This window comes from Lepidochelys kempii, chromosome 2 (genome assembly GCF_965140265.1).
Source record: "Lepidochelys kempii isolate rLepKem1 chromosome 2, rLepKem1.hap2, whole genome shotgun sequence".
NCBI classification, from domain to species: domain Eukaryota; kingdom Metazoa; phylum Chordata; order Testudines; family Cheloniidae; genus Lepidochelys; species Lepidochelys kempii.
Window position 1 is genome coordinate 76,484,973 of NC_133257.1, and position 23,532 is coordinate 76,508,504.

At 43.2% G+C, this 23,532-nt stretch overlaps 1 protein-coding gene across 6 annotated transcripts in view; it reads left to right on the forward strand.

The window, feature by feature from the left end:
* Positions 1-23,320, forward strand: part of KLHL14 (kelch like family member 14) — an 86,237-nt gene extending 62,917 nt beyond the window's left edge. For 2 of the 6 annotated variants that reach the window (XM_073331290.1, XM_073331289.1), the window contains exons 6-9: positions 2,934-3,124; positions 3,235-3,393; positions 9,981-10,138; positions 11,924-14,394. In XM_073331290.1, the coding sequence (XP_073187391.1) occupies positions 2,934-3,124; positions 3,235-3,393; positions 9,981-10,138; positions 11,924-12,064 (649 nt within the window). In that variant the 3' untranslated portion in view covers positions 12,065-14,394. Of the gene's footprint in view, positions 1-2,933; positions 3,125-3,234; positions 3,394-4,125; positions 8,853-9,980; positions 10,139-11,923; positions 14,395-23,299 lie in introns of those variants that run through there. The other 4 variants (XR_012157227.1, XR_012157229.1, XR_012157228.1 and 1 more) reach the window with 4 other exon arrangements.
* The last annotated feature ends 212 nt before the right edge of the window (positions 23,321-23,532 follow it).

The window sequence follows — 23,532 nt, forward strand, 5'->3', positions numbered from 1 at the left end:
TGCTGGTGGCAAAATGCAGGACCAATACTCTGATCCACAAAAAGAGTCCAGTATAATTTTTCTTACTAGAGTGGACAGTCTCTTCCCAGTTTTGCTGGGGGGAAATTCCTAAGGCTGAGACTTTTCATATTATATTGTAGTCTGGAGCACATTTTACAGCAATTAAAAGACTTTTAACTATGCACTGCTTTTACACAGTGCTCTTATAAAGTATTTTGTGGAGAAAAAAGATGAGGGAAACTTGAAATCCTTGCTGTTGGAGTTTCTGCATATATATATATATATACACACACACACACACATTTAATCAGAAGACTGAAGCACGCGTTTTCATTTTTGCTCCTAACAGTGACACTCTGTGGATGAAACTAGGAGTACACATACAGGACAATATTAAGATTTATTTATTTTTTGTTAAAATAGTAAGATCTGCCATTTGTAACTAGTGCTGTATATTGAGACTGAACAAAAGTTAAAGAGACTGCCAATTATGTAGATGTTTATATTATTGATGTCAAATTGTAATGTCTAAGCACCTTGTGTTTTGCTGACACTATGTAAATAACTAATTCACATACACACTTTTGCACAAAGAAAGTTGTTCATTAAGATATACTTTACATTTTATTGGACAATCACATGCCTCCTACATCTAGTAAATATTGTGCAGGCCTCCAAAGCTATCATATAGAAGGAGGATGTAAAATATTTTTGGCAACAAAAACATATATTTTATAAGTTGCCACATACTAAAATGGCTATGATTATTAACAAAATATTAAATATATACCAAAAGGTAACATGGCCCAATAAATTTCCATAAACTCCAAAACTTGCAACAAACCCTCAATAACCCACCCCCCACCATACAGTCCGACCATACTCACAAAAAAAGTGTCTTAGCTGAATGTAGCTATGTAGGAAAACAATAGGGGACGTAGATTTTATTAAAATGTCCTGTAAATAGCCAGTACTAAGAAAAGATGGGAGTCAAGTTTATAAATGTTTAGTTAACCGGTCTGAGAATAAACTGATAGGGTACAAAATGTGTATGATGTGCTACCTGATAATGCAGAGAATACATGGCAGCAACTTCTAGCTGACCACTGATTGATGGATGAAATGGTCATAATTTATTTTAACAGCTCTTGCTGAGGCCAGGAGCTATGTCCAGAGCCATTCCTCAGCCATCTTCTGCTGTGTTCTCTTTTGGTATTAGCTGTGAGCCTTGTTCCCTCTGATAGCATTGCCATTCCTGTAGTATTTAGGTCTTGCACCTAAGAGCTTGATCCTGTATGTTTGAGGTTGCCCATGTACCCACAAGATAAAAATAAAAGGCAGCACCGAAAGTTTAGAACAACCCAATTCCTCATAAGCAAGAGCACTGCTTCCTGGGCACCAAATCTCTCCTGCCTCATAGTAAGAATAAGGTCATGGTTGGAAGCAGCTAGACCGCATCAGACTTGGTCATTCTACTCCCTTGACCGACTCTGCAAGGGAGTGGCAACACATGATTTAACGTTTCAGTTCAGTGTGGAGTATTATGCCTACTGTTTAGCCTTACTAATATCCACACATAGCCTCAGCTCATCTTGTGCTCACTGCTTTGCTCCTTGCAAAGACTTGCAGGATCAAGGCCTAAGTAAAACTTGACAATCCGTGTGATGCCTTAAGGAACTTTATTTTGTGATTCAGAAGACTGGCTGTGTAATAGACAAAGGCTCCCCTTTTCAAACTTGGTTGCTTAGATATCAATTTAGGTGTCTTATATTAGCTACGCAAATTTGAAAAATTTGTCCAGTTGCTTTCTATAGATGCTACACTCGCAAGTTATGAATTGGATATAGTATGTCAGTTATCCTGAGTAAATAGAACTGTACCTTGTAGTGTCTAAAACACCAGTATCAGTCTGGGGGATTCCCTTGGGAATGTTGCAAAAGTAAAGATTGGAGGATTGGGCCCTCTAAGTCTTATCATCTAAACTATGTGCTAGTCCTAATGTACAGCTATTCAGCGCTGCTTTTTTCTTCCTCATACTGATGCTTTTTACAACTAAAGGGCCTGATGTTGCCATTCTTACTCTGGGAAATCTCCCATTAACATCAGGAGAGTCTTCCATAAGTAAGGATTGGCCCAAACTAGGAAAATCTCAAAAGACCCCCAATACTCTCTTTTTATTTCTGTGGTAAACACTTAACATTAATTTGGAAGGACCCAGGAAAGCAAAGTGTAGGAAAAGTCCTGTCAGCACACAGCCCTGACCAGAAACAATGATTAGCTTCCTGTGGACCTGAGTTGCATGTGAAACCACACAGATCGCTACAACTTGTTCGGAGTTAGTTACTTGGATCTTTGTGAGTTAAAGGGCAGAAATGTAATACCGTGCCTAACTTAAGGAAAGTTGTTCTATTTGCAGTACTGCAGAAAGAAGAAAAAAAGGATAATTGAAGAAAAATGTTGATGATGTGGTTCTCTTAGTAAATTGGGAACAATGACCCTTGAAGGACCATAAAGAAAGTGAATGTCAAGATAATTTATTATTGTTACATTATCTACCTCATTTTTCACTTTGTCTTACTAAGTTGTTATATCCTTACAAAGTACCAAATGCCCCAAACATTAATAAGCACCTTTTTATCCTTCCGTGGCGTTAAAAGCAACAAACAGCTTTGGAGAAAAAGGTATTCCTCACCAGATGTATGTGTGTTAATTGTTTTGACACGAAAAACAAAGTATTCATTTGATGCAGAGCACATATTTCATAGCAAACCAGATCCAATCTTTAAATGGCCCTAAACATTTGAAACCTACAGACACTCCTTTTTGAAGTAGAACTTGAAGTAGCAGCTAATTTAGTTCAAAGAGTAGAACGAAAGAATTGTCTTAGTAACTAATTGGATTATGATTTTTATTTATTGATTTATTTACTCTAGGAGAGCCAGTTTCTATGCATGTCGGCTTGATAAGAACTTGTATGTGATTGGTGGAAGAAATGAAGCTGGCTACTTGTCCAGCGTGGAATGCTATAATTTAGAGACAAACGAATGGCGTTATGTATCTTCTTTACCGCAACCTTTAGCAGCGCATGCAGGAGCAGTGCACAATGGCAAGATATATATTTCAGGCAAGTCTCTTTTCCAATTACTGCTACATACAAAACTTCACAGGCAAATTCTTGTTGCAAGGCAACATCTTTATTTACATTTAATTAATGAAGGTATTTTTCCTTTGTAGGGGGTGTTCATAATGGAGAATATGTCCCCTGGCTGTACTGCTACGACCCTGTAATGGACATCTGGGCCCGAAAACAAGACATGAACACAAAGCGAGCTATCCACACTTTGGCTGTAATGAATGATCGACTGTATGCAATTGGAGGAAACCATTTGAAAGGTCACCTTTTTATAGCAAAACAACATTTCAATGTCCTGTCTCTGGACAGAGGGCATTTCTGTTAGCTAGTCATTGTTAAACTAAGTTTAAAAACCCTGAAACACAATTTAACGGGATGCTTGAGCCAGCAGTTTTAAAAACATCTTATGCAAATTATTTCAAAATTATAACAGTACATTAAATATATGAGTAATGAATGCTTTGGATAATAAAAAAAAACAGGAGCTTCCATTACTCAAAAGCATGGACAATTTGTCATTACCATGAATTCAGTGAAACAAACAGACTATTCTTTGGCCCAAATGTAACAGCAATATTTCCCTCCTAATCGTTTTCTAAGATGTGAAGTAAGAGTTTTATTCAGAGCTGCACAGAGAAACAAACCCTTGGTTTAATGAAAAACCATCCATTAACTATTAGGACTAGAGACTTAAAATCCCTTTTTAATATTAAATGTAGCCTGTGAATTTTAATTCTTTATTAATTCTATTTAAAGGTTTCTTGTTTTCATCTTTTAAAAGCTTTTCTTTAATGACTAGTGTATAGGCATCCAGTGTTCTTTTTTCAATACATACATGCCACTCCCATTGATGTTAAAAGGATGCTGTCTAATCTAGACAGTTTAAAAAATGAGTTTAAAGAAGTTTCATGCACCTCTCCTGCCCCTGTGTCTCCCTGCCAATGTCTGTCATTTTATAATCAAATGTGTTTGTTTTGTCTCCCCTGTTGCAGCATGAAAGAGCCACACAGACAAAAGGGGAAACTAACTGACAATGCAGGAGAAGCAATGAAAATGACTATGGGTAAAATTTTCAAAAGTGCCTAAATGACTTAGGAGCCTAAGTCCCAATGAGACACTTGGGGTATGTCTGCATTACAAGTGAAGGTATGATTGTAGCATGCATAGCTTTAATCAAGCTAATATGGGGAAAATACAGCTATCTGTACACTATGAGCAAGGAGTGGGATTCCCCTGCTTGTTTACACATACTCAAGTTACCTGCCATCGAAATAGTGTGAGTATAAAATAGCAAGATAGCCACAATAGCATGGGCTGCAGAAGCACAGCTGAGCCATGCCAACTACATAGCCACCGGTTTTAGCATGTGTATATGAGCAGGGGAATTGCATCACTAGGTTGTAGTGTAAATGTAGCATAACAGTGTAGACATACAAAATTTCACAGGCAAATTGCTGTTGCAAGGCGATATCTTCATTTACATTTCATTAATGAAGGTATATTTCCTTTGTAAGGGGAGTTCATGATTGAGCATATGTCCCCTGGCTGTACTGCTATGACCCGGTTATGGACAACCCTGTTATGATGACGCAAGCTTCAGCATGGCTAGCAACAAGAGTACAGTCCCTGTAGGGAGCTTGGGTACGTACTCTGGTTGCTAGCCTGTGCTAAGGCCCATGCCACTCCATCTACACTGCTATTGTTACATGTGCTAGCTAGATTAATGTCAACAAGGGTATGACTACCTGTGATACAATCATATCTTTGTTTGTAAACATAGCCTCATGCACTTTGGAAAATTTTCCCCTGTATTCATAGTTGGCTGAAGCACCTTAGCGGGTACATATAGGGACCATAGGGAAGCATAAAGTCCTCTCAGTAAATAGCATTGTGGCAGATAGTGCCTCTATGCCAAGTGCAGAACTGGTTTAGCCAGTTTTGTGCAGCCTACAGGAGCATTGCAAGGTGGGACAGGCCAAAAGAAAGAAGGAGTAGAAGCTATCTGTATACTGCACGCCTGAAAAGGCCACTTTTAGGTGCCAAGTTTGAAAGTATTAGTCTTTTGAGTTCTTTGAAATGTTGCTCTTTGAAACAGTTCTACACTAAAAAGTGAGGTTGACCCTGCTACTTTTCTCGGGGATGTGAGACCCTGAGAGACGTAGTTAAGCCAATCTAACCCCTGGTGTAGACAGCACTAGGTTGATGGAAGAAGTCTTCTGCCAATCTAGCTACTGCCTCTCAGGGAGGTGGATTAACTACAGTGATGGGAGCATCCGTGCTGTCGCTGTCATGTCTACACAAGCGCTGAAGCTGCTCATCTTAGTCTTATTCCCACAGAGCTCCACCATTCTTTTTTCTATTGGAATAACAAAATTAAGAGGTATGTAAAAACTGGAAATGTTCTCCTCTTCATTTCTTCTTCTAGGCTCTATTTTGTCCTTCCCTGCAACAGAGGAAAGCAATAAGTAAAGGGACTTATTTACTGCATCTTATTTACTGCAACACTATGTACATTTAACTAAAGAGAGTGCATTTCCATATTTTTCATATTGCTCCCAGAAGTCCTTCTGCATTGGACTCTTAATGTTTTATAAATAGAGGTTCAGATCCTCAGTTTAATAAATAGAGGGTATCACTCCATTAGACTAGCACGGATATATACCAGCTAAGGATTCGGCCTTAAGATCTGGCCTACTCAATGTGGGGGTTGTAAACAAAGTGCTTTGTGTTCCCTGACTCATATGTTCCATATAGTAGCAAAATGTTGATTAAAGTATATTAAAGTTGATTAAATGTATATTAAAGTATATTAAACGTTGATTAAAGTACATTTGAACATGTGCTGATTAAAATTAAATGGAACTGTAAAACTGTAATAGTTTAGTAAGGTCTCTTTACTCAGGAAGTTGTGACCAGAGTTCTGATCTCCCTGGTGGCATCTCCCAGTTTCATCGGACAAATAAAATGGAACGTGTTACAAGCATTGTATTTTCTGCTGTACCATATTTTTGCCTTGTATGCTTCAGCCATGGCTGAGTTGCTCTCTGTTGTGGGGTATTTGCCATCTTTGCTACCAAAATGCAGTCTGTTGTTTTGAGAAAGAATTCTTTGGAAAACATTTCTTCTTATTTGCCCTGTGATGAGGAGCTCAAAGAAGAACTGTAAGCGAAGGGATGGGAGAGTGGATTGTAGTGTGGATTCTTCAACAAATACTGCATTGACTTGGGGTAGTAAAGAACTCTTTTATGAAGCTGGATCTCTACTAATGTCAGTGTCTTTACCTCATCATAACTAATTGTGGGTATAACTACAATTTTTAGGGGTGGGGATCTTTGACAGATTCTGCGCGCACTGGATTGGCCTCATTATGGTCCCTTGAAAATTCTGCTGTGATACAAAATCATTTCATCACACCTGTTCGTTCCTGACATAAACTAATAATTTTGCAAGCATCATTGTTATGGGCTACCCATATCACCAAATGCCCTTTCACAGAAAGTCTTAAATTCTCCTTCTCTTTTCTGTTTTCTGTTCCCTTTGATGAGAAAGAAGATAGAAATATAAAACAGATCATCTTGCTGTAATTTTATTGCAATGTTCCTAAGAACAAAATTGTTTGGGCTCTCTTGAGATTTAAGGTATTTGATAAGAGGAAATGTTGTCTAAAGGATAGCACATGTAATGGGAGCATGGACTCCTGTTTTCTATTTCTAGCTGATCAACTCAATACCTGTGTGAACTTGGCAAATCATTTAATGTCTCTGGGCCTCAATTTACCCATCTGTAAAGTGGCAGTAATACAGTTTACCTCAGAGGGGCATTATGAGAATGATAGAATCATAATAGACTCCACAATCTAGACTGTAAGATGGTGCCAATTCTAAACCACATTTTGACCCCTTCTAAAAAATTCAGACTTGATCTCTGAAAGAAGAGAAGTTATTGTTGCCAGTCTAACAAGCTGTTATCAAAAAAGAGTGGATTTACACTTTAAAAAAATTATTCTAACTTCTTTTGTCCACTCATAACTCAAAATGGCTTAACGTGAAGATCTCAGAATTGTGTGATGCATTGAGCCGCAATGAAAGCTGGAGCACAGATCTAGTTTTGCCTTTTTTGAGTACCTAATTCTTTGTTTACATATATATTGTCCGTAGGCTTCCACATACGGATCTTAATTCTCCCATTGTGCTTGTATCTTTGTGCTACCATTCCGATTTGATGGAGTTTTACAATATCTTTGCATCTACTTTGCACAATTGTAAATGATTCCACAAGGCAGTGGAGAATCAATCTCAGAGAACCTAGATGCCTCAGATCTCCTTGACAATCTGGATACAGACCTGCAATTGGCACAAGTACAACAGTGGTGGTGGCATTGGTAGGTGTTCTTCTCTTGACAAGAGCGGTATCATAAGACTTCTCTTATGTGGCTTCTTCATTCTTTCCTTACTGAGCATTCCCTGATGGTAACTTCAAGCAATTACTCATCATCTCTAAGGGAACTCATATGTGGTGTTCCACAGGGCTCCATCTTGTCTCCCTCCCTGTTTCCATTCTTGTGTCTGGGGCCAGTAGGAGGGTTAATGAGGAGGCATGGGCTGCAGTATGTTCATTTTGTTGATGATACCCATCTCTCCTTCGCTATCTTGTCTGATCCAGCCAGTGCTATTGCATGCTTTACTCAATGTCTGGGTGAGATTGGGGCATGGATGAGGTCTCACTGGCTGAGATCAATGCCGATAAGACTGAGGTGATACTGGTTGATTGCAGGAAGCAACGAGAGAGAGAGAGAGAGAGAGAGAACGCGCGTTTATATCTACCTCTTGCTTGGAAGACTTGTACCCACCTTTTCACAATCTGGGGGCGTCGTTGCATCCCAGCTGCTGTTTAATGATTTTATAGCAGCAGTGACCAGGATGGCTTTTTTCCATCTCAGTCAGGAGAGGGTGACCATTCTTTTTGTGGATTTGGTCTGTGTCACCATAATCCATGTCTTTGTCCCTTCATGACTGCTGCAATGCACTAATGAGGCTACACCTTAAATCAGCGGGAAACTGAAGCTTGTTCAGAATATGGCAGCCTGCTTATTAAGCAGAATATCATTCTGGAAGCATATGACACCAGTGCTTCTGCATTGCCTATCTGTGGTTTCTGGGTGAGGTTTAAGATGTTGATTATGAATGACAGAATCCTAAATGGCTTGGAACCTGTCTACTTTAGGGATAGCTTCTCACCATGCATTATTGCTGCAGAAGAAGTCAGCATTGATGCGCAAGCTGGAACCCCATCTGTATAAAATAGTAGCTACTAGCAAGACATTCTACTTGAGGAAATCTAAACTTTGAAACTTATTCCCCATCCCATGTTTGTCCAGAATAGCTTGGATCTGTTGATCTTCAGGGAACACTGCCCCCACTTCTGGGGTAGGATAATTGGTTAGTGAGGAGGAATATTGCTTGGGGGTCTGCTTTCATCATTTCTTAACTTGGGGTCTGCTTTCATCATTTCTTAGTTATTTTCTAGTTTGGGATGAAGAGAAGCCTCTGGTTTGGTTCTGTTTGTTATGCAGTTGTATTTTTGATTCATGACAGAGGCCCGGGAGTCCTTGGGTTAGGTGCTTTTTAAAGAGTTAGTATAAATTGAAATAGTTAAAGAAATAAACATTGGAGGAGTTTGCTTACATATCTGTATATTGGGTAAGATTTTTCATCATTCTTTTCTAAAATGACTTTTTTCTAAACTTACTAGTGTTAGGAAGAAATAGAAAAATTTTATTTTTATTTTTTTTTTAATAATAGAGAAATTTCCTCATTAAAAAGATTCATTGAGAAAGTGCTAAGGCTCTATCTAAATATTTATTAATTTAAAACAGTTGTTGTAAATAAAATATTTTTAAAAAGCAAAAACTCCAAACATCTGAAGTCAGGAAGTTCTAAGTTAAGGTTTAAAAACAAACAACTGAAAATTAAGAAATTTTAGTTTTTCAAAAACCTAAACACTGGAAAGTCTCAAAATACTCAGAACATTTTCCATCACTAGCTTTATCTTTCTGTCCCTTTACCCTCACTCCTCCAGTTATAGGTGGAAGACCCTCACTAGTGGCCATATGGAATAAATGCCAGTTTTCCCTGAATAACTTAGATTGTTGCATTATGATAGCATCTGCAGGTATCCTGCTGGCCTGTATCAAGTATAGGTATATTTTAGGCTTTTATTGTAAGGGTAGGCTATTTGGAGTCTTTCATCATACAATCAGGGTGGATGTGGAAAAAGCTGACCTCTGGTTTTGGTGGCATGGGGCTTCTGAACTATATAAGTAAGGTTAATAGCGTAAAATTGGGCTCCATCTATAGTTGTTGTGCGTGGCCTATTGGTGGAGGGTAATGTAAGACAATGCGGTCGCAGGCCTATGGGAGATCTCTGTGATGGGGAGTGGATAGTTTTGTAACTCATAGGCCAGTACGGTATCTTTATTCCTGGATAGTGGGTGATCGTGGAAATTAAATGCAGGATGGTGGTTGGAGAGTTAAGGCTGGTATTGGAACTGTTACTGTGTATTTTCACACTTTTTAAAAATAGGTATGGGCCCAAACCAAAACACTGCATACAAATTCACCGCAGAATTTCAGATCCAGACTTTGCACCTCAGGCATATATCTTTCATGTATATATTTCAAAAATATGACTTTCATATTTTTTAGAAAATTCCTATTAACTATTACCGTTCATCAGGTACCTATTAGAGGTGGCTGCAGTTGTTCTTTATAAATAAATGTGCCTTTTAAAAAGGATCTAGAAACTTAAAGAAGCCTGCTTTAAGTTATTTTTTAAATATTTTATTCAGGTTTCTCCCATCTTGATGTCATGCTTGTGGAATGCTATGATCCAAAAGGTGACCAGTGGAATATTCTTCAGACTCCTATTTTGGAAGGTCGCAGTGGCCCTGGATGCGCAGTTCTTGATGACAGTATTTACCTTGTTGGAGGCTACAGCTGGAGTATGGTGTGTACCTGTTTTCTGAAAATGGCTCCTGAGGCAGTTTTTAGTTACTGTCTGAAAAAAAGTTGTGCCTGTTCTTTTTTTCTTCTAAAAAATGCTGAAAATATAAATCAAGGGCTGTCAGAATCTTGGATGCATTGAAAATGTTCTTAAGGCTGATTTACAGCTTGGTTAGTAAAGCTGGCATTACTTATTGATTTTCTGATGGAAATAATCTTATTTCATTTCCAATTTTATTTTATTATGAAAATATAGATTAAGGGCTGAGTCCCAGATTTTTAAAGCTATATAGGTTTTGCTCCACTTAGTGTTGCGCTGCCCAACTGACTTAGGAGCCTACGCCTCATTTACAGAAGTGATTTAGGCAATTAGGACATTAACCAACAGTGGGATTTTAATGACTAAGTGCCTAACTCACTTTTGAAAATGGGACTTAAGCTCTTAAATCAATTAGGCGTTGCAACGCTGAGAGCAGCAAGGCTTAAATAGCTTTAAAACTCTGGGCCTTAGCCTGCAAAGGCAGTTGCTTACGTTACATCCATAAAATACACACATACATTTAAAACAAGAAGCTGCACTGACCCCTGGGGATTGGGCATGCAAAACAGGAGCTGTGAAATATTGTAGTCTAAAGGATTTAGCACACTTGTCAGGTATCAAAAGGTCTGGGGTTATAATCTCAGCTCTTCTGCTGGCTCCCTGCATGGCCTGGCATGGCACAAGTCACTTCACATTCTAAGTTCCCCAAAGGGGACTATTAGTACTTACCTACCTGTTTTATTCTGTTATTGTGTGGTTTAATTGATGTCATACAGTGTTTTAAAGCCAGGATTGATGTCAGTGGTACAGTACCATAAAGTACTACATAAAATTAAGTGTTATTGATTGAACTTTCTGTGTAAAGTGCCTATTTGCAAGTGTGTATCTGCCTGCACAATTGCCTTTTGGCACCCATGTACGTTTTTATAGGTTACAGTACATGCAATTGTTTTGAAAATGTAGCCCTACATGTACATTTTGACATTATTAAACAAGCATAATTTTAACGTATGTTTGAGACCTTGCTTCCCTTACTTACATGAATAGTCCCATTGACTTGGACTGAAATATTTTTACGAACACATTGAGCCTGGTTCTCCTCAAACTTACACTAGCTGTACAGCACGGTAGCTCTGTTGACCTCTGATTTACTGCCAGGTAAGAGGAAGATCAGCCCCTCTATAGTTGACTTTAGAAAAAATGAAGCAAAACTTTGGTAATGTTATTTGCATGATGTACATGAGTATATGCACTAATGAAGTTGGGGAAGAGGACATGGATGGGTTTAAGACAGCTTCAGGTTTTTTTAAATCTGAGTATCAGTCATTTGTAGGGAACTTTTACCATTTTTTCATTATTTCAATTTCCTTTTAAGATAAGATAGTTTAGAATAAATTATTTTAATTTGTACAAGGTGCAGTGGTACAAAAGAAGGGTATAGTTTGGAAAAATTGAGTAGTGATTTTGTGTCCCTCAATACTTGTATAACTCACCAAAGACACTTTTAGAGGAACAACGAGGAGTTGTTTTTGTGGATTAACATGGCTACCCCTCTGATACTTTAGAGGAACTTGATTTTGAGAGGGTGAGTGTTCAGCACTTTATGACAATTGAGCCTCTTTAATGTGTCTCAAGTTGGGCATCCAAAAATCACTCATTTTTGAAAATCTTGGCCTTTTATCTTTACATCAAATTTGCCATTTGAGTTTTACTCTCACAATGTTCCAATAAGATTTTGTTCTATTCTAGGGAGCCTACAAATCTTCTACTATTTGCTACAGTCCTGAGAAAGGAACCTGGACAGAACTAGAAGGAGATGTAGCTGAGCCACTTGCAGGTCCTGCATGTTCGACTGTCATACTGCCAGCCTGTGTACCGTACAACAAATAATATTCCAGAAGCACTGAAATGAACAATATTACATTCTGGAAAGTAATGACGGGTGACGTAAATATTTTAATAGAACAGAATTCCTGGCAAAATAAAACTACCGTAATTGACCCCTTATTTCAGATTTATGCTTTAAAAGCAAACTAGGAACAAAAAGTCTCATCTCAGATAGATTCCGGTGTCTTGTGAAGCAAGTAGCTAGAACACACCGAACATTACATGCTGACAGACTGCCATTTCAGACTGATTTTAACTTTTTTCCCGCTACAGAAATATTCTTCACATGGATTTTAACTTTTAAAAATGAAGGCTAAATGTCCAAATACAGCCTGAAAAGACAAGATCAGTTTTGTGCATTGTATTCTACCTGCATGTGATCTATGTGAAGTCATGAGGATGTTGTGTTCATGAATGCTTCAAAACTCAGATACCGAAAAGCTCACTCTGCATTGCAGAACTGTCTCCTCCTCTGTAATCCTAACCTACAGCTGCTTCATATGCTCTGCAAGCAACACAGCATCAAAAGATCATAAAAGGTAAAGAAATGTCATTCCATTTTTGCACAACTTGGCTTCTCTTACACTCTGCCTTCAAAGTCCCCATTATGTAAGTGTAGTGAAGAGCAGACTACAATGAAAGTGATGCTTTACAGAGCACTTCTTGCAATAGTGGTTTTAAGGATTAGGAACAAATTCTGCTCTTAGTTACACTGCAGAGGCATGCCACTAAAATCAATGGAATGAATGTTTTTATAGCTAGTGTGACTAAAATCTTGGCCTAAACCTCAAATTCTGGGTTTACGAAGTAAGTTTTTCTCATAAGCAGTTAAAAGACAACACAGTCCATTGATACAGTAAACATACAAGAATTCTTCTTCATTTTCACTAACATTAGAAGTGAACACACTTGCTATTTGCTTTCAAAGACAAGAACACTGAATTTAAGCATAATGGTACCTCTTTGGACTTTTAAATTAGTATGCATAGATTTGCAGGGACTCTGGTAAGTGGCTAAAATCCTCGTCTCTGATTTACCTTCAGATGTTCATAATTTGAAAGGTTTTCCCTGTTGATCCAGAAGAATACAGGGCTGGATTTTCCACTGCCTTATACCTTGTTTAGTTGTTTACATCTGGTAAAGTGAGTGCAAAATGCTACCAGATCAGAACAGTCACATGTTACACCCACTTTACACAGTTGTACTTGATAGGGTGCAAGGCAGTGGCAAATCAGGCCCTATGTGTTTTTATGCTTATGTCTTCCTTTTGCAGCAGTAATTGACTTACAAACACTGTGCCTGGTTCTCTACTTCCTCTTGGCTTGCATAAGGATTTTGACCTGTACACAATGCATATAAAATACTTCCTCTTTGAGTGCTTGCTCATGGTGTGCGTGCTCACCACATGCACCAGTGCCGGAAGTTTTTCCCTCAGTGGTATCTGTAGGGGACCAGCTTTGGTGCTCTCTGGAGTGGCGTGCATATGGTGGTATAAGGGGCACCACCGGCCCCCTTAGTTCCTTCTTACTGCCAGTGAGGGTGCTGGAACATCTCCTTTCTTCGGCAAGCACTCTTACCCAATGTTCTTCCTATTGTTTAGTACGTAAATAGTTCTTAGATAAGTAGTTATTTTGTTCTCTTAATAGTACTGTAGTTAAGTTAGATAGTCCCCTAAGGGACTTAGCCCAGGGATGGGGCATGCCTCGGTCTCCGGGCTTCAAGCATTGTGATTGCTGCAAAAAGCCTATGCCGATCAGCAACCCTCATCAAAGCTGCTTGAAATGTCTGGGGGAAACCCATGTTAGCGATAAGTGTCGCATTTGCAAGAGCGTCAAGCGAAGAACTAAAAAGGAGCGGGATATAAGACTGAGAGCGCTCCTCAAGGAGTCGGCCCTCGCGCCGGTTTCCAAGCCACTGAGATCAGACTCCACTCCAAGCACAGCGTCATCAGTGTGAAGTGTGCCACCGGCACCAGTGTCCCAATGCCGGTCCCAGTCCCCAGTACCTACTAAAATGCAAAGGAAGCACACCGGGATAGGGCGTTCCCCGACATCCCATACTGAAAAGGAAAAGTCCGGAGAGGAGCGTAGGCCCATAAGGGACAGCATGTCTCTGGAGCCCAGCCAGGCACCTACATTGCTGGCTAGGCAATCCAGCCCTCCTAGGGAGCTATCCCAGGTAGTGGCAGAGGTTCCTGGCACCTGGAGGTTCCATCCGTGCCGGAGGCCTTCCAGGCTGCAAAAGACATCATGTCTTTGCTGGTGCCACCTATGCCCCGTCAAGACTTAGTTGTCTCTAGAGCAGGGATTCCCAAACTTGGTTCGTGGCTTGTTCAGGGTAAGCCCCTGGCAGGCCACAAAACGCGTTGTTTGCCTGACCATCCTCAGGTATGGGCGTTCGCAGCTCCCAGTGGCCGCGGTTTGCCATTCCTGGCCAATGGGAGCTGCGGGAAGCAGCACAGGCCGGGCCACCATTTTCCGCAGCTCCCATTGGCTGGGAACGGCAATTCGCGGTCACTGGGAGCTGCGAGCAGTCCTACCTGCGGATGGTCAGGTTAACAAAGTGTCTCATGGCCTGCCAGGGGCTTACCCTGAACAAGCTGCGCACCAAGTTTGGGAACCCCTGCTTTAGAGTGAAGCTGGCACTGGGGTCTGTGCAATTGTCTCCATATGTGCGGCATTTCTCCACAGCACCATGGCGGTCGACACTGAAGCAGGGATCCCCCAGGAGGCGCTTCCAACCTGCTCATATGGACCAGAGTTCCTAGCACTGGTCGCTGGACTCTCAGCACTGGTTCCCTAAAGTGTGGCATTGCTTGCCTTATGGTCAATGCAGATCCGTAGCATGCCACCGGTACCTGGAATCCTGGCATCGGTCGCTGGAGCGTGGGCATCACTCCTCAGGGCAATGAAGTCCACCAGGACCGTGAGGCCAATCGCCGTGAGGCCATAAGACCGGTCCCTGGCACCGAGACACAGATCGCTGGACTCACAGCACTTATCTCTGTGGTCCCAGCGCTCTAGACGTGGATTGCTGGTGTACTGTTGCCAATCTGCCAAGCTCCGCTGTCAGTCCCCGGAGAGATGGCACCAGGACCCGGAATCCCAGTACCTGTCCTCCAGCCACAGTCACCGGGATAGCAGGCATGGAGGGGTCATGGATGCAGCATCGGCACTACATTGTTCCCCGCGGCAGAAACTTTCCTCCTCGGGCTCAGAGGCTGAGGAGATAGCGGGTCCCTCAGTCCCGCTGCACACAACCAGATCTCGGGAGGGGCTCCTCCCACACCACCAGCCAGTGCATGGCCTCAGGGCCAATGGCCAGCCCCATGGTACTTTTGGAACCCATGCGGGGTCCCGCAAGCATCAGAGACTCAGATGCAACGCTCAGTATTAGGGGCGTCAGAGAGGAGGTCGGGAACAGTCTCCCGCCCTCCCCTGGAATCAGAAAAGGGGTCTGATCAAGGGGCCCAGAAGCACCCTCCGGTCTCAGTGGAGACCACACATGCAAGGGACCCTGAGGCAGCCCCTCTCCCACCCTCGCCTCCTCGTCATCCTCACCCGACAAGGCAGTGGCAGGACTGTCCAAGACAGTGCCACAGGATGATGCCAAGGCACACCAGGAGCTGCTGAAGAGGGTGGCGGCAAACTTGGGATTGGAAGCAGAGGAGTTGGCAGAATGCTCTGACACTTTATTCAACATTCTGGCTGCAGTAGCCCCATCTAGAGTGGCGCTCCCGGTACATGAAGGGGTAGTAAGGCTGGTAAAAGCCTTACGGCAGACCCAGTCTTCTCTCCTGCCCATTTCCAAGCAGGCAGAGAGAAAGTATTGTGTCCCTGCTAAAGGGTTTGAATACCTGTATTCCCACCCAGGCCCAAACTCTTTAGTGGTCTCTGCAGCCAACGAAGAGGAACAGGCAGGGGAAACCCAGCCCAATTCCCAAAAACAAGGATGGCAAGAGGCTGGACTTAATTGGCAGAAAAAATTATTCATCTGCCAACCTCCAATTATGATGGCAAACCACCAGGCCTTACTCGGGAGGTATGATTTCAATGTGTGGCAGTCTGTGGCCAAGTTTGCAGACTCGTTGCCGGAAGACACCAGTCAAGAGTTCCTGGCCATTTTGGATGAAGGGAGAAATGTGGCAAAGGCCTCCCTTCGGGCTGCCTCCGATGCGGTGGACTCAGCTGCCAGGTCCATCACAATGGCCATGTCAATGAGACGAGCATCGTGGTTGATGTCTTCCGGGCTATCGACAGAGGCTCAGCAATCAATCCACAACTTCCCCTTTGATGGCCTAGCCCTGTTTGCAGAACAAAGAGACACGAGATTACATGGACTCTAGGGCTACTCTACATTCCCTGGGTCTCTAAACACCGACCCCCGCTAGAAAGAAGTTCAGACAACTGCAACCTCAAAGACCAAGCGGTCGGGCCTGACCGGAGCCCTACCATAGGAAGGGCAAGGGCTATAAGTGCAGTCAAGGCCAACAACCAGCCGCTTCTTCCCACTCGGGCTTCTCCCACTACCCGCCTGATAACAAGCAGGCATTTTGAGGGTATGCCCAAGGGCGATCTCCCAGTCTGCAGCCAGGATCCTGCACCCTTCTTGTTTTCAAACCGCCTTTTTCCTTTCCTCTCCATTTGGGCTGCTATAATATTGGACCGGTGGGTCCTCAACACTGTGGCAGGGGGGTATACCCTACAATTTATTTCTACCCCCCACTACCATCCCTCTTCCCTGTCCCTCTTCAGGGACCCTTCTCACGAGCAACTTCTTGCCCAAGAGGTGCAAGCCCTCCTGCGAGTTGGGGCCGTAGAAGACCCCTTACACCTAAGAAGGAAAGTGTTTTACTTTTGGTATTTTCTCATTCCAAAGGCCAAGGGACATCTGTGCCCCATATTGGACCTGCAAGGCCTCCCCAAGTATCTCAAGAAGTTGAAGTTCTGCATGGTCCCCCGGCCTCCATTATCCCCTCCCTGGATCCTGGAGACTGGTACACCGCCCTCGACTTGAAGGACGCGTATTGCCGTTTTCCAAGGGCACAGAAGGTTCCTGCAGTTTGTGTGGGGCAATCCCACTACCAGTTCATGGTGCTTCCATTCAGCCTGGCGAAAGCCTCATGAGTGTTCACAAAATGCATGGTAATGGTTGCAGCCTACCTCAGGTGCCAGGGCATTCAAATCTACCCACACCTCAACAATTGGCTCATCAAGGGTTGTTCACGGGTACGAGTCCATCGCAGCGTTCAGGTGGTGCAAGCCACGTGCCAAGCACTGGGTGCCTTGATAAACGAACAAAAATACGCATTGGTCCCAGTGCAAAGAATAGAGTTCATTGGGGCAGTTCTGGACACTATCCGAATCAAGGCCTCTCTCTCGGAACCCAGATTCAAGACAATGTCTGGTCTCATCGCTCAACTCACGAGCCATCCTATCACCACAGCCAGGGTATGCCTCAGACTGCTAGGGCACATGGCAGCGTGCCCTTATGTAGTTTGAGACACGCAATTGAGGCTCAGACCCCTCCAGATGTGGCTGGCGTCAGTCTACACCCCTCCGAGGCACCACCTGGACAGAATCCTTACGATTCTGCCGTGAGTACTTACTGCTCTGGAATGGTGGTCCAACCCAGTAAACATGTCTGAAGGAATACCCTTTGCAACCCTGAAAACCACACTGGTGCCAGTGTCAAACTGGCTGGGGAGCCTACCTCGGATTGCTAAGGACCCAGGAGTTGTCCCAGGAAGAGTTGTCACTGCACATTAATGTCAGGGAGCTCAGGGCCATCTGTTCGGCTTGTGAAGTGTTCCTCCTGCAACTATCCCATCAGGCAGTTCAGGTGTTGATGGACAATACAGCCTCCATGTTCTATGTCAACAGGGAAGGAGGCGCACGGTCCTCAGTTCTCTGTCAAGAAGCCCTCCAACTGTGGGAATTCTATATCCAGCATGTCATACACATCGAGGCTCTACATCTTCCCAGCATCCGATACACGCTGGCAGACCACCTCAGCAGGTCGTTCTGTTCTCACCATGAGTGGTGCCTCCACTTGGAGATTGCCAGAATGATCTTCCAGAGGAAAATGTAACCCTTCTGCCCATCAGAGTGGGCAGCAACAAGGGCTGGGTTCAGTATCTAGGGGTTCCGTTCCAATAACACAATGCAAAACTGGCTCGAGCCCACACCCAGTGACCTGGGACAAATATATACCACACTCCCCCAGGCGCCTCTAAAAGGCAATACTTCCCCTCTCACAAGCACAGAATCTGAGTGTAGGAAAAGCCTTTTAATAACAGAGAGAAACAATGTGGCATTATGTTGGGGAAACACCACCAACAGGATTCATAACACAACCCATGAGCAAAAACTCACCCCAAGCAAATTGGGCCTGTCCTTTCCCTTTGGTTCTTGAGTCCAGCAACCCAAAAGTCACCCAAAACCCCAAAAGTCCAACAACCCCAAAGTCCAGCAACCCAAAAGTCTCTGTCTCTGTCCTTGGTGAGTCCAGAGTTCAAAAGTTCATCTGCAGAGTTTTAACCCCGCCCAGCCTGTGTGGAAATGGGGGGGGAAGAGTAAAGGGGCACCTTATGTGCTCCGACTGCCCCTCCTCTCCGTGGGTTTCTGCTGTAGCCTTCACCGCCAGCCGCTCCTCTCCAGTAGACGTCCTGCAAGCCACTCCGCCAGCTGCTCCTCCCTGATAGCCAGCCTGTGAGCCTGCTCCACCAGCTGCTCGTCTCCGGTAGCCATCCTGCAAGCCGTTCACCAATATATCTTCAGGTTCCCTGATACCTAACACAGTACTCAGTGATTTCAGCTCTTTAGTGATTTCAGCTCATAGTAGGGGAGCCCCAGTGCTGGTGCACCATTAGCCTAAAGTGAAGTCAATTCTGCAATCTGTAACCAGACTCCTAATGGAATCAAAATTAGCTCTGCTATTACACAGTGAGGAGAGAAGGAGGTGCAGTTGGCATTTAGGACCCTCAGAAGGGGCCCAATACCGCAAGGTACAAATGCCTATGCCCAATCTCTCTCCTTTCACTGGAACCCATATCCCTTGCCTAGCAAGTGGTACTTAGTTGATGGCAAGTCCCTCCATCATAACAAAAAGCCAAGTACAGTTCCACTGTCCTTGATTCACATAATCAGGATAATAACACTTTATTCTTCCTGCCCCAGTAACAGAGAAACTGGGGATCCCACAGCAGCCAAAGTGACCATCTAGGCGGGGTAGGTGTGCCTATGCAAATGAGATCAGCCCCTGAAGTTCTTTTCCACAACTCATCACCAGATGTCAGGGTAGAGCTCATCCTGACTCTGCTCACATGGGGAACTCCCCAAGTGGACCTGTTTGCCACCAGATGAAACAGGAAGTGCCATTGGTTCTGCTCCCTCCAAGGGCTCAACAGCAGATCACTCTCCGACACTTTTCTCATTTCTTGGACACGTGACATGATGTACCCTTCCTTCCGATCCCACTTATCAGCAGAACCCTCCTAAAAATCAAAAGGGACAAAGCCAAGGTCATCATGATCACCCCAGCATGGCCACACCGGCATTTGTTCAGCATGCTCCTGGACTTGGCAACATCACCCCCATGGACACTTCCCAACCACTCAGATCTACTCTCTCAGAATCACGGGAGGTTGCTGCACCCAAACCTCACCTCTCTCCACCTCACAGCATGGACGCTGCACGTCTGAACCCAGAGGACCAGGCCTGCTCCAGTCAAGTCCAGCGTATTCTGTTGGAGAGTAGAAAACCCTCCACTAGAGCGACTTACATGGCAAAGTGGAAGCGCTTCTCCTGCTGGGTGTTGGAGCAGGGGATCACCCCTACTCAGTATTCTCTGCAGTCCATTATGGACTACCTGCTTCACTTGAAACATCAGGGCCTAGCTTTCTCCTCAATCAAGGTGCACCTGGCAGCCATCTCAGCCTTCCATCCCCACGTCCAGGACAGATCAGTATTCGTGCATGAAATGACTATCAGGTTTCTTAAGAACCTTGAAAGGCTTTTTCCGCCAGTCTGGGGCCTGGTGCCCCTCTGGGACCTTAATCTAGTCCTCTCTAGGCTCACTGGCCCTCCCTTTGAACCTCTGGCCTCCTGTTCTCTTTTGCATCTGTCATGGAAGGTTGTGTTCCTTGTGGATATCACTTCAGTGAGGCAAGTCTCCAAGATTAAAGCCCTTATGTCAGAGCTCCCATGTACAATGTTCTACAAGGACAAGGTTCAGTTGCGTCCCCACCCTGCCTTCCTGCCAAAGGTGGTGTTGCCTTTCCACGTTAACCAGGACATTTTCCTCCCAGTGTTCTGCCTGAAGTCTCACGCATCCAATGAGGAGAAGCATTTGCACACCCTGGATATCAGACGGGCTCTGGTGTTCTACTTAGAGCATACCAAGCCCTTTCGCAGATCGACTCAACTCTTTGTCGCAGTAGCTGATAGGATGAAAGGTTTCCCAGTGTCTTCTCAGAGGCTTTCATCTTGGATTACTACCTGCATCCATACTTGCTATGAGCTGGCGCAGGTTGTACCTCCACCGATAGTGACGGTCCATTCAACTAGAGCTCAGGCATCTCAGCAGCCTTCCTGGCACAAGTCCCTATACAGGATATCTGCAGGGCTGCAACATGGTCATCGGTACACACCTTCACAACCCACTACGCCATTACCCAGCAGGCCAGAGATGATGCTGGCTTTGGCAGAACTGTGTTGCAATTAACACATCCATGAACTCCTACCTGCCTCCGGAGATACTGCTTGGGAGTCACCTAACATGGAATGGACATGAGCAAGCACTTGAAGAAGAATTTAAAATGGTTACTAACCTTCCGTAACAGTTGTTCTTCGAGATGCGTTTCTCATGTCTATTCCATGACCCGCCCTCCTTCCCCTCTGTTGGAGTTCCAGCAAGAAGGAACTGAGGCGGGGAGGAACCGGCGGTATCCCTTATCCTGGCACGCCACTCCAGAGGGCACCAGAGCCAGTCCCCTACAGATACCAGTGAGGGAAAAATACTTCCAGCACCAGTGCATGTGGTGAGCACACACACCTGCAATGGAATGGACATGAGCAACACATCTCAAAGAACAACAGTTATGGGAAGTTAGTAATCTTTTTTCCAGTCTGGATCACTGGTGTTTTACGTCCACTTTGCACTCAGGCCAGCTCCTCGGCCGATGTAAATTGGCTTTGTTCCATGAAAATCAGTTAAGGCACTCCAGTTTACACCAGCTGAAGATCTGACCCTTCATTTGTAAAGTTGTAAATGTTTACACTGTGAAAGGTAGTAGGGATCGGGCTGAGTATTTCCAAAGCTGTGCATATTTCTGTTGATATAAATTGATGATGATGATACATAAACAAGAAGCAAACAGCCACTGTATGTTAGCTTCTGCTGCAGTAGGAATAGACAGAGGGGGGAAATCATTGTGTTTTTTACAGATATAGAAATAGAAAAAGAACGAATTTGGTTGGAAATTAAACTATACATTCAGGCTTCCAAGAGAGTGATATAAACAATGGAGAATAAATACCGTGGGACTGTTTTTCCATGGCATCACTCCAGTTTTATGACAGTGTAACTCTCTTGCATGTAACAGAATTACACTGAAGTAAAACTGGAGTAATTCAGTAGAGACTGAGGCTGTACAAATGCAGTAAAGGAATTGGTGAGGCAGCTGCCCATGCAGAAAAAGTTGTTTAAACAAATTATTTTCGAAAGCCACAGATAGCATCATTAAGGAACTCATAAAGGTAGAGTGTATACCCTGAAATCTCAAACCATTTCTACTGTATAGTGCAATTTTAGTTGGTTTTGTATTTATTTGTATTGTTCATATCCAAGGGATCCCTTGTAAAATATATTTGGTGCAATCATGACTTTTTTCTTTTCTGTTTAAAGTATATAAATATATATGAAAAGGAAACATGTTACAATATTAAACGAGGAAACCTAGAATGACATTTAAGATCAGGATAAGGTCTGCCATAAACCACTGACTGTTACCTGTCTCTACTAAAATGTACCATTTTAAAAGGGTATTTGTTGTCCTTTTAAATGGTTCTTTTTTTACCAAGATAATTTAAAGATTTATGAGGCTTGTATGTAAATCTTTACGTTTCAGAAAGGCATGACCAAGGAAAGTGCTAACTGAATAAGTCAAAAAGAATGTAAATTTTGTACAATATTAGAATGTGTAAATGAAGCTTGCTTGTAGGGCGAAAACTTTAAATAAAACTTTATGTACTAATTCAGCTGTCTGCCATATTCCTACTTATAAAGTATATGTATAAATAATATCTACATTAAATTCTTTGGAAGTTTTTTATCACGTAGATGCGTAAACATTTTTATTTTGCAGATATGCATAACTGTTTCACTGTTCTCCAAAAGCAATATACTCTATGCTGTAAATGTAATTAATCAAATTCTTCCCTTGAATGCACATGCTTGGCCTATGTTTAATTCAGTGAAAGCCCCACATTCATGTCTGAGGGCAGAATTTGACCCCAGGAAAATACAAATTCTATTGCACATTTCTGAAATACACTTCTTCAGGTCTTTGAGAGTCACTTACTCTGCCCATTGGGAAAGGAAAAATTAACTATCATCCATTTCATAATAAATTAAATGAAAAGGAGGTAGTGGGAGGCAGTGACCATGAGATAATTGAATTTAGGATCCTGACACAAGGAAGAAAGGAGAGCAGCAGAATACGGACCCTGGACTTCAGAAAAGCAGACTTTGACTCCCTCAGGGAACCGATGGGCAGGATCCCCTGGGAGAAAAACATGAAGGGGAAAGGAGTCCAGGAGAGTTGGCTGTATTTTAAAGAATCCTTATTGAGGTTGCAGGAACAAACCATCCCGATGTGTAGAAAGAATGGTAAATATGGCAGGCGACCACCTTGGCTTAACAGTGAAATCCTCGCTGATCTTAAACACAAAAAAGAAGCTTACAAGAAGTGGAAGATTGGACAAATGACCAGGGAGGAGCATAAAAATATTACTCAGGCGTGCAGGAGTGGAATCAGGAAGGCCAAATCACACTTGGAGTTGCAGCTAGCAAGAGATGTTAAGAGTAACAAGAAGGGTTTCTTCAGGTACGTTAGCAACAAGAAGGTCACAGAAAGTGGGGGCCCCTTACTGAATGAGGGAGGCAACCTAGTGTCAGAGGATGTGGAAAAAGCTAATGTACTCAATGCTGTTTTTTGCCTCTGTCTTCACGAACAAGGTCAGCTCCCAGACTACTGCACTGGACAGCACAGCATGGGGAGGAGGTGACCAGCCCTCTGCTGAGAAAGAAGTGGTTCGGGACTATTTAGAAAAGCTGGACGAGCACAAAGCCATGGGGCCGGATACGCCGCATCCAAGGGCGCTAAAGGAGTTGGCGTATGTGATTGCAGAGCCATTGGCCATTATCTCTGAAAACTCATGGCGATCGGGGGAGGTCCCGGATGACTGGAA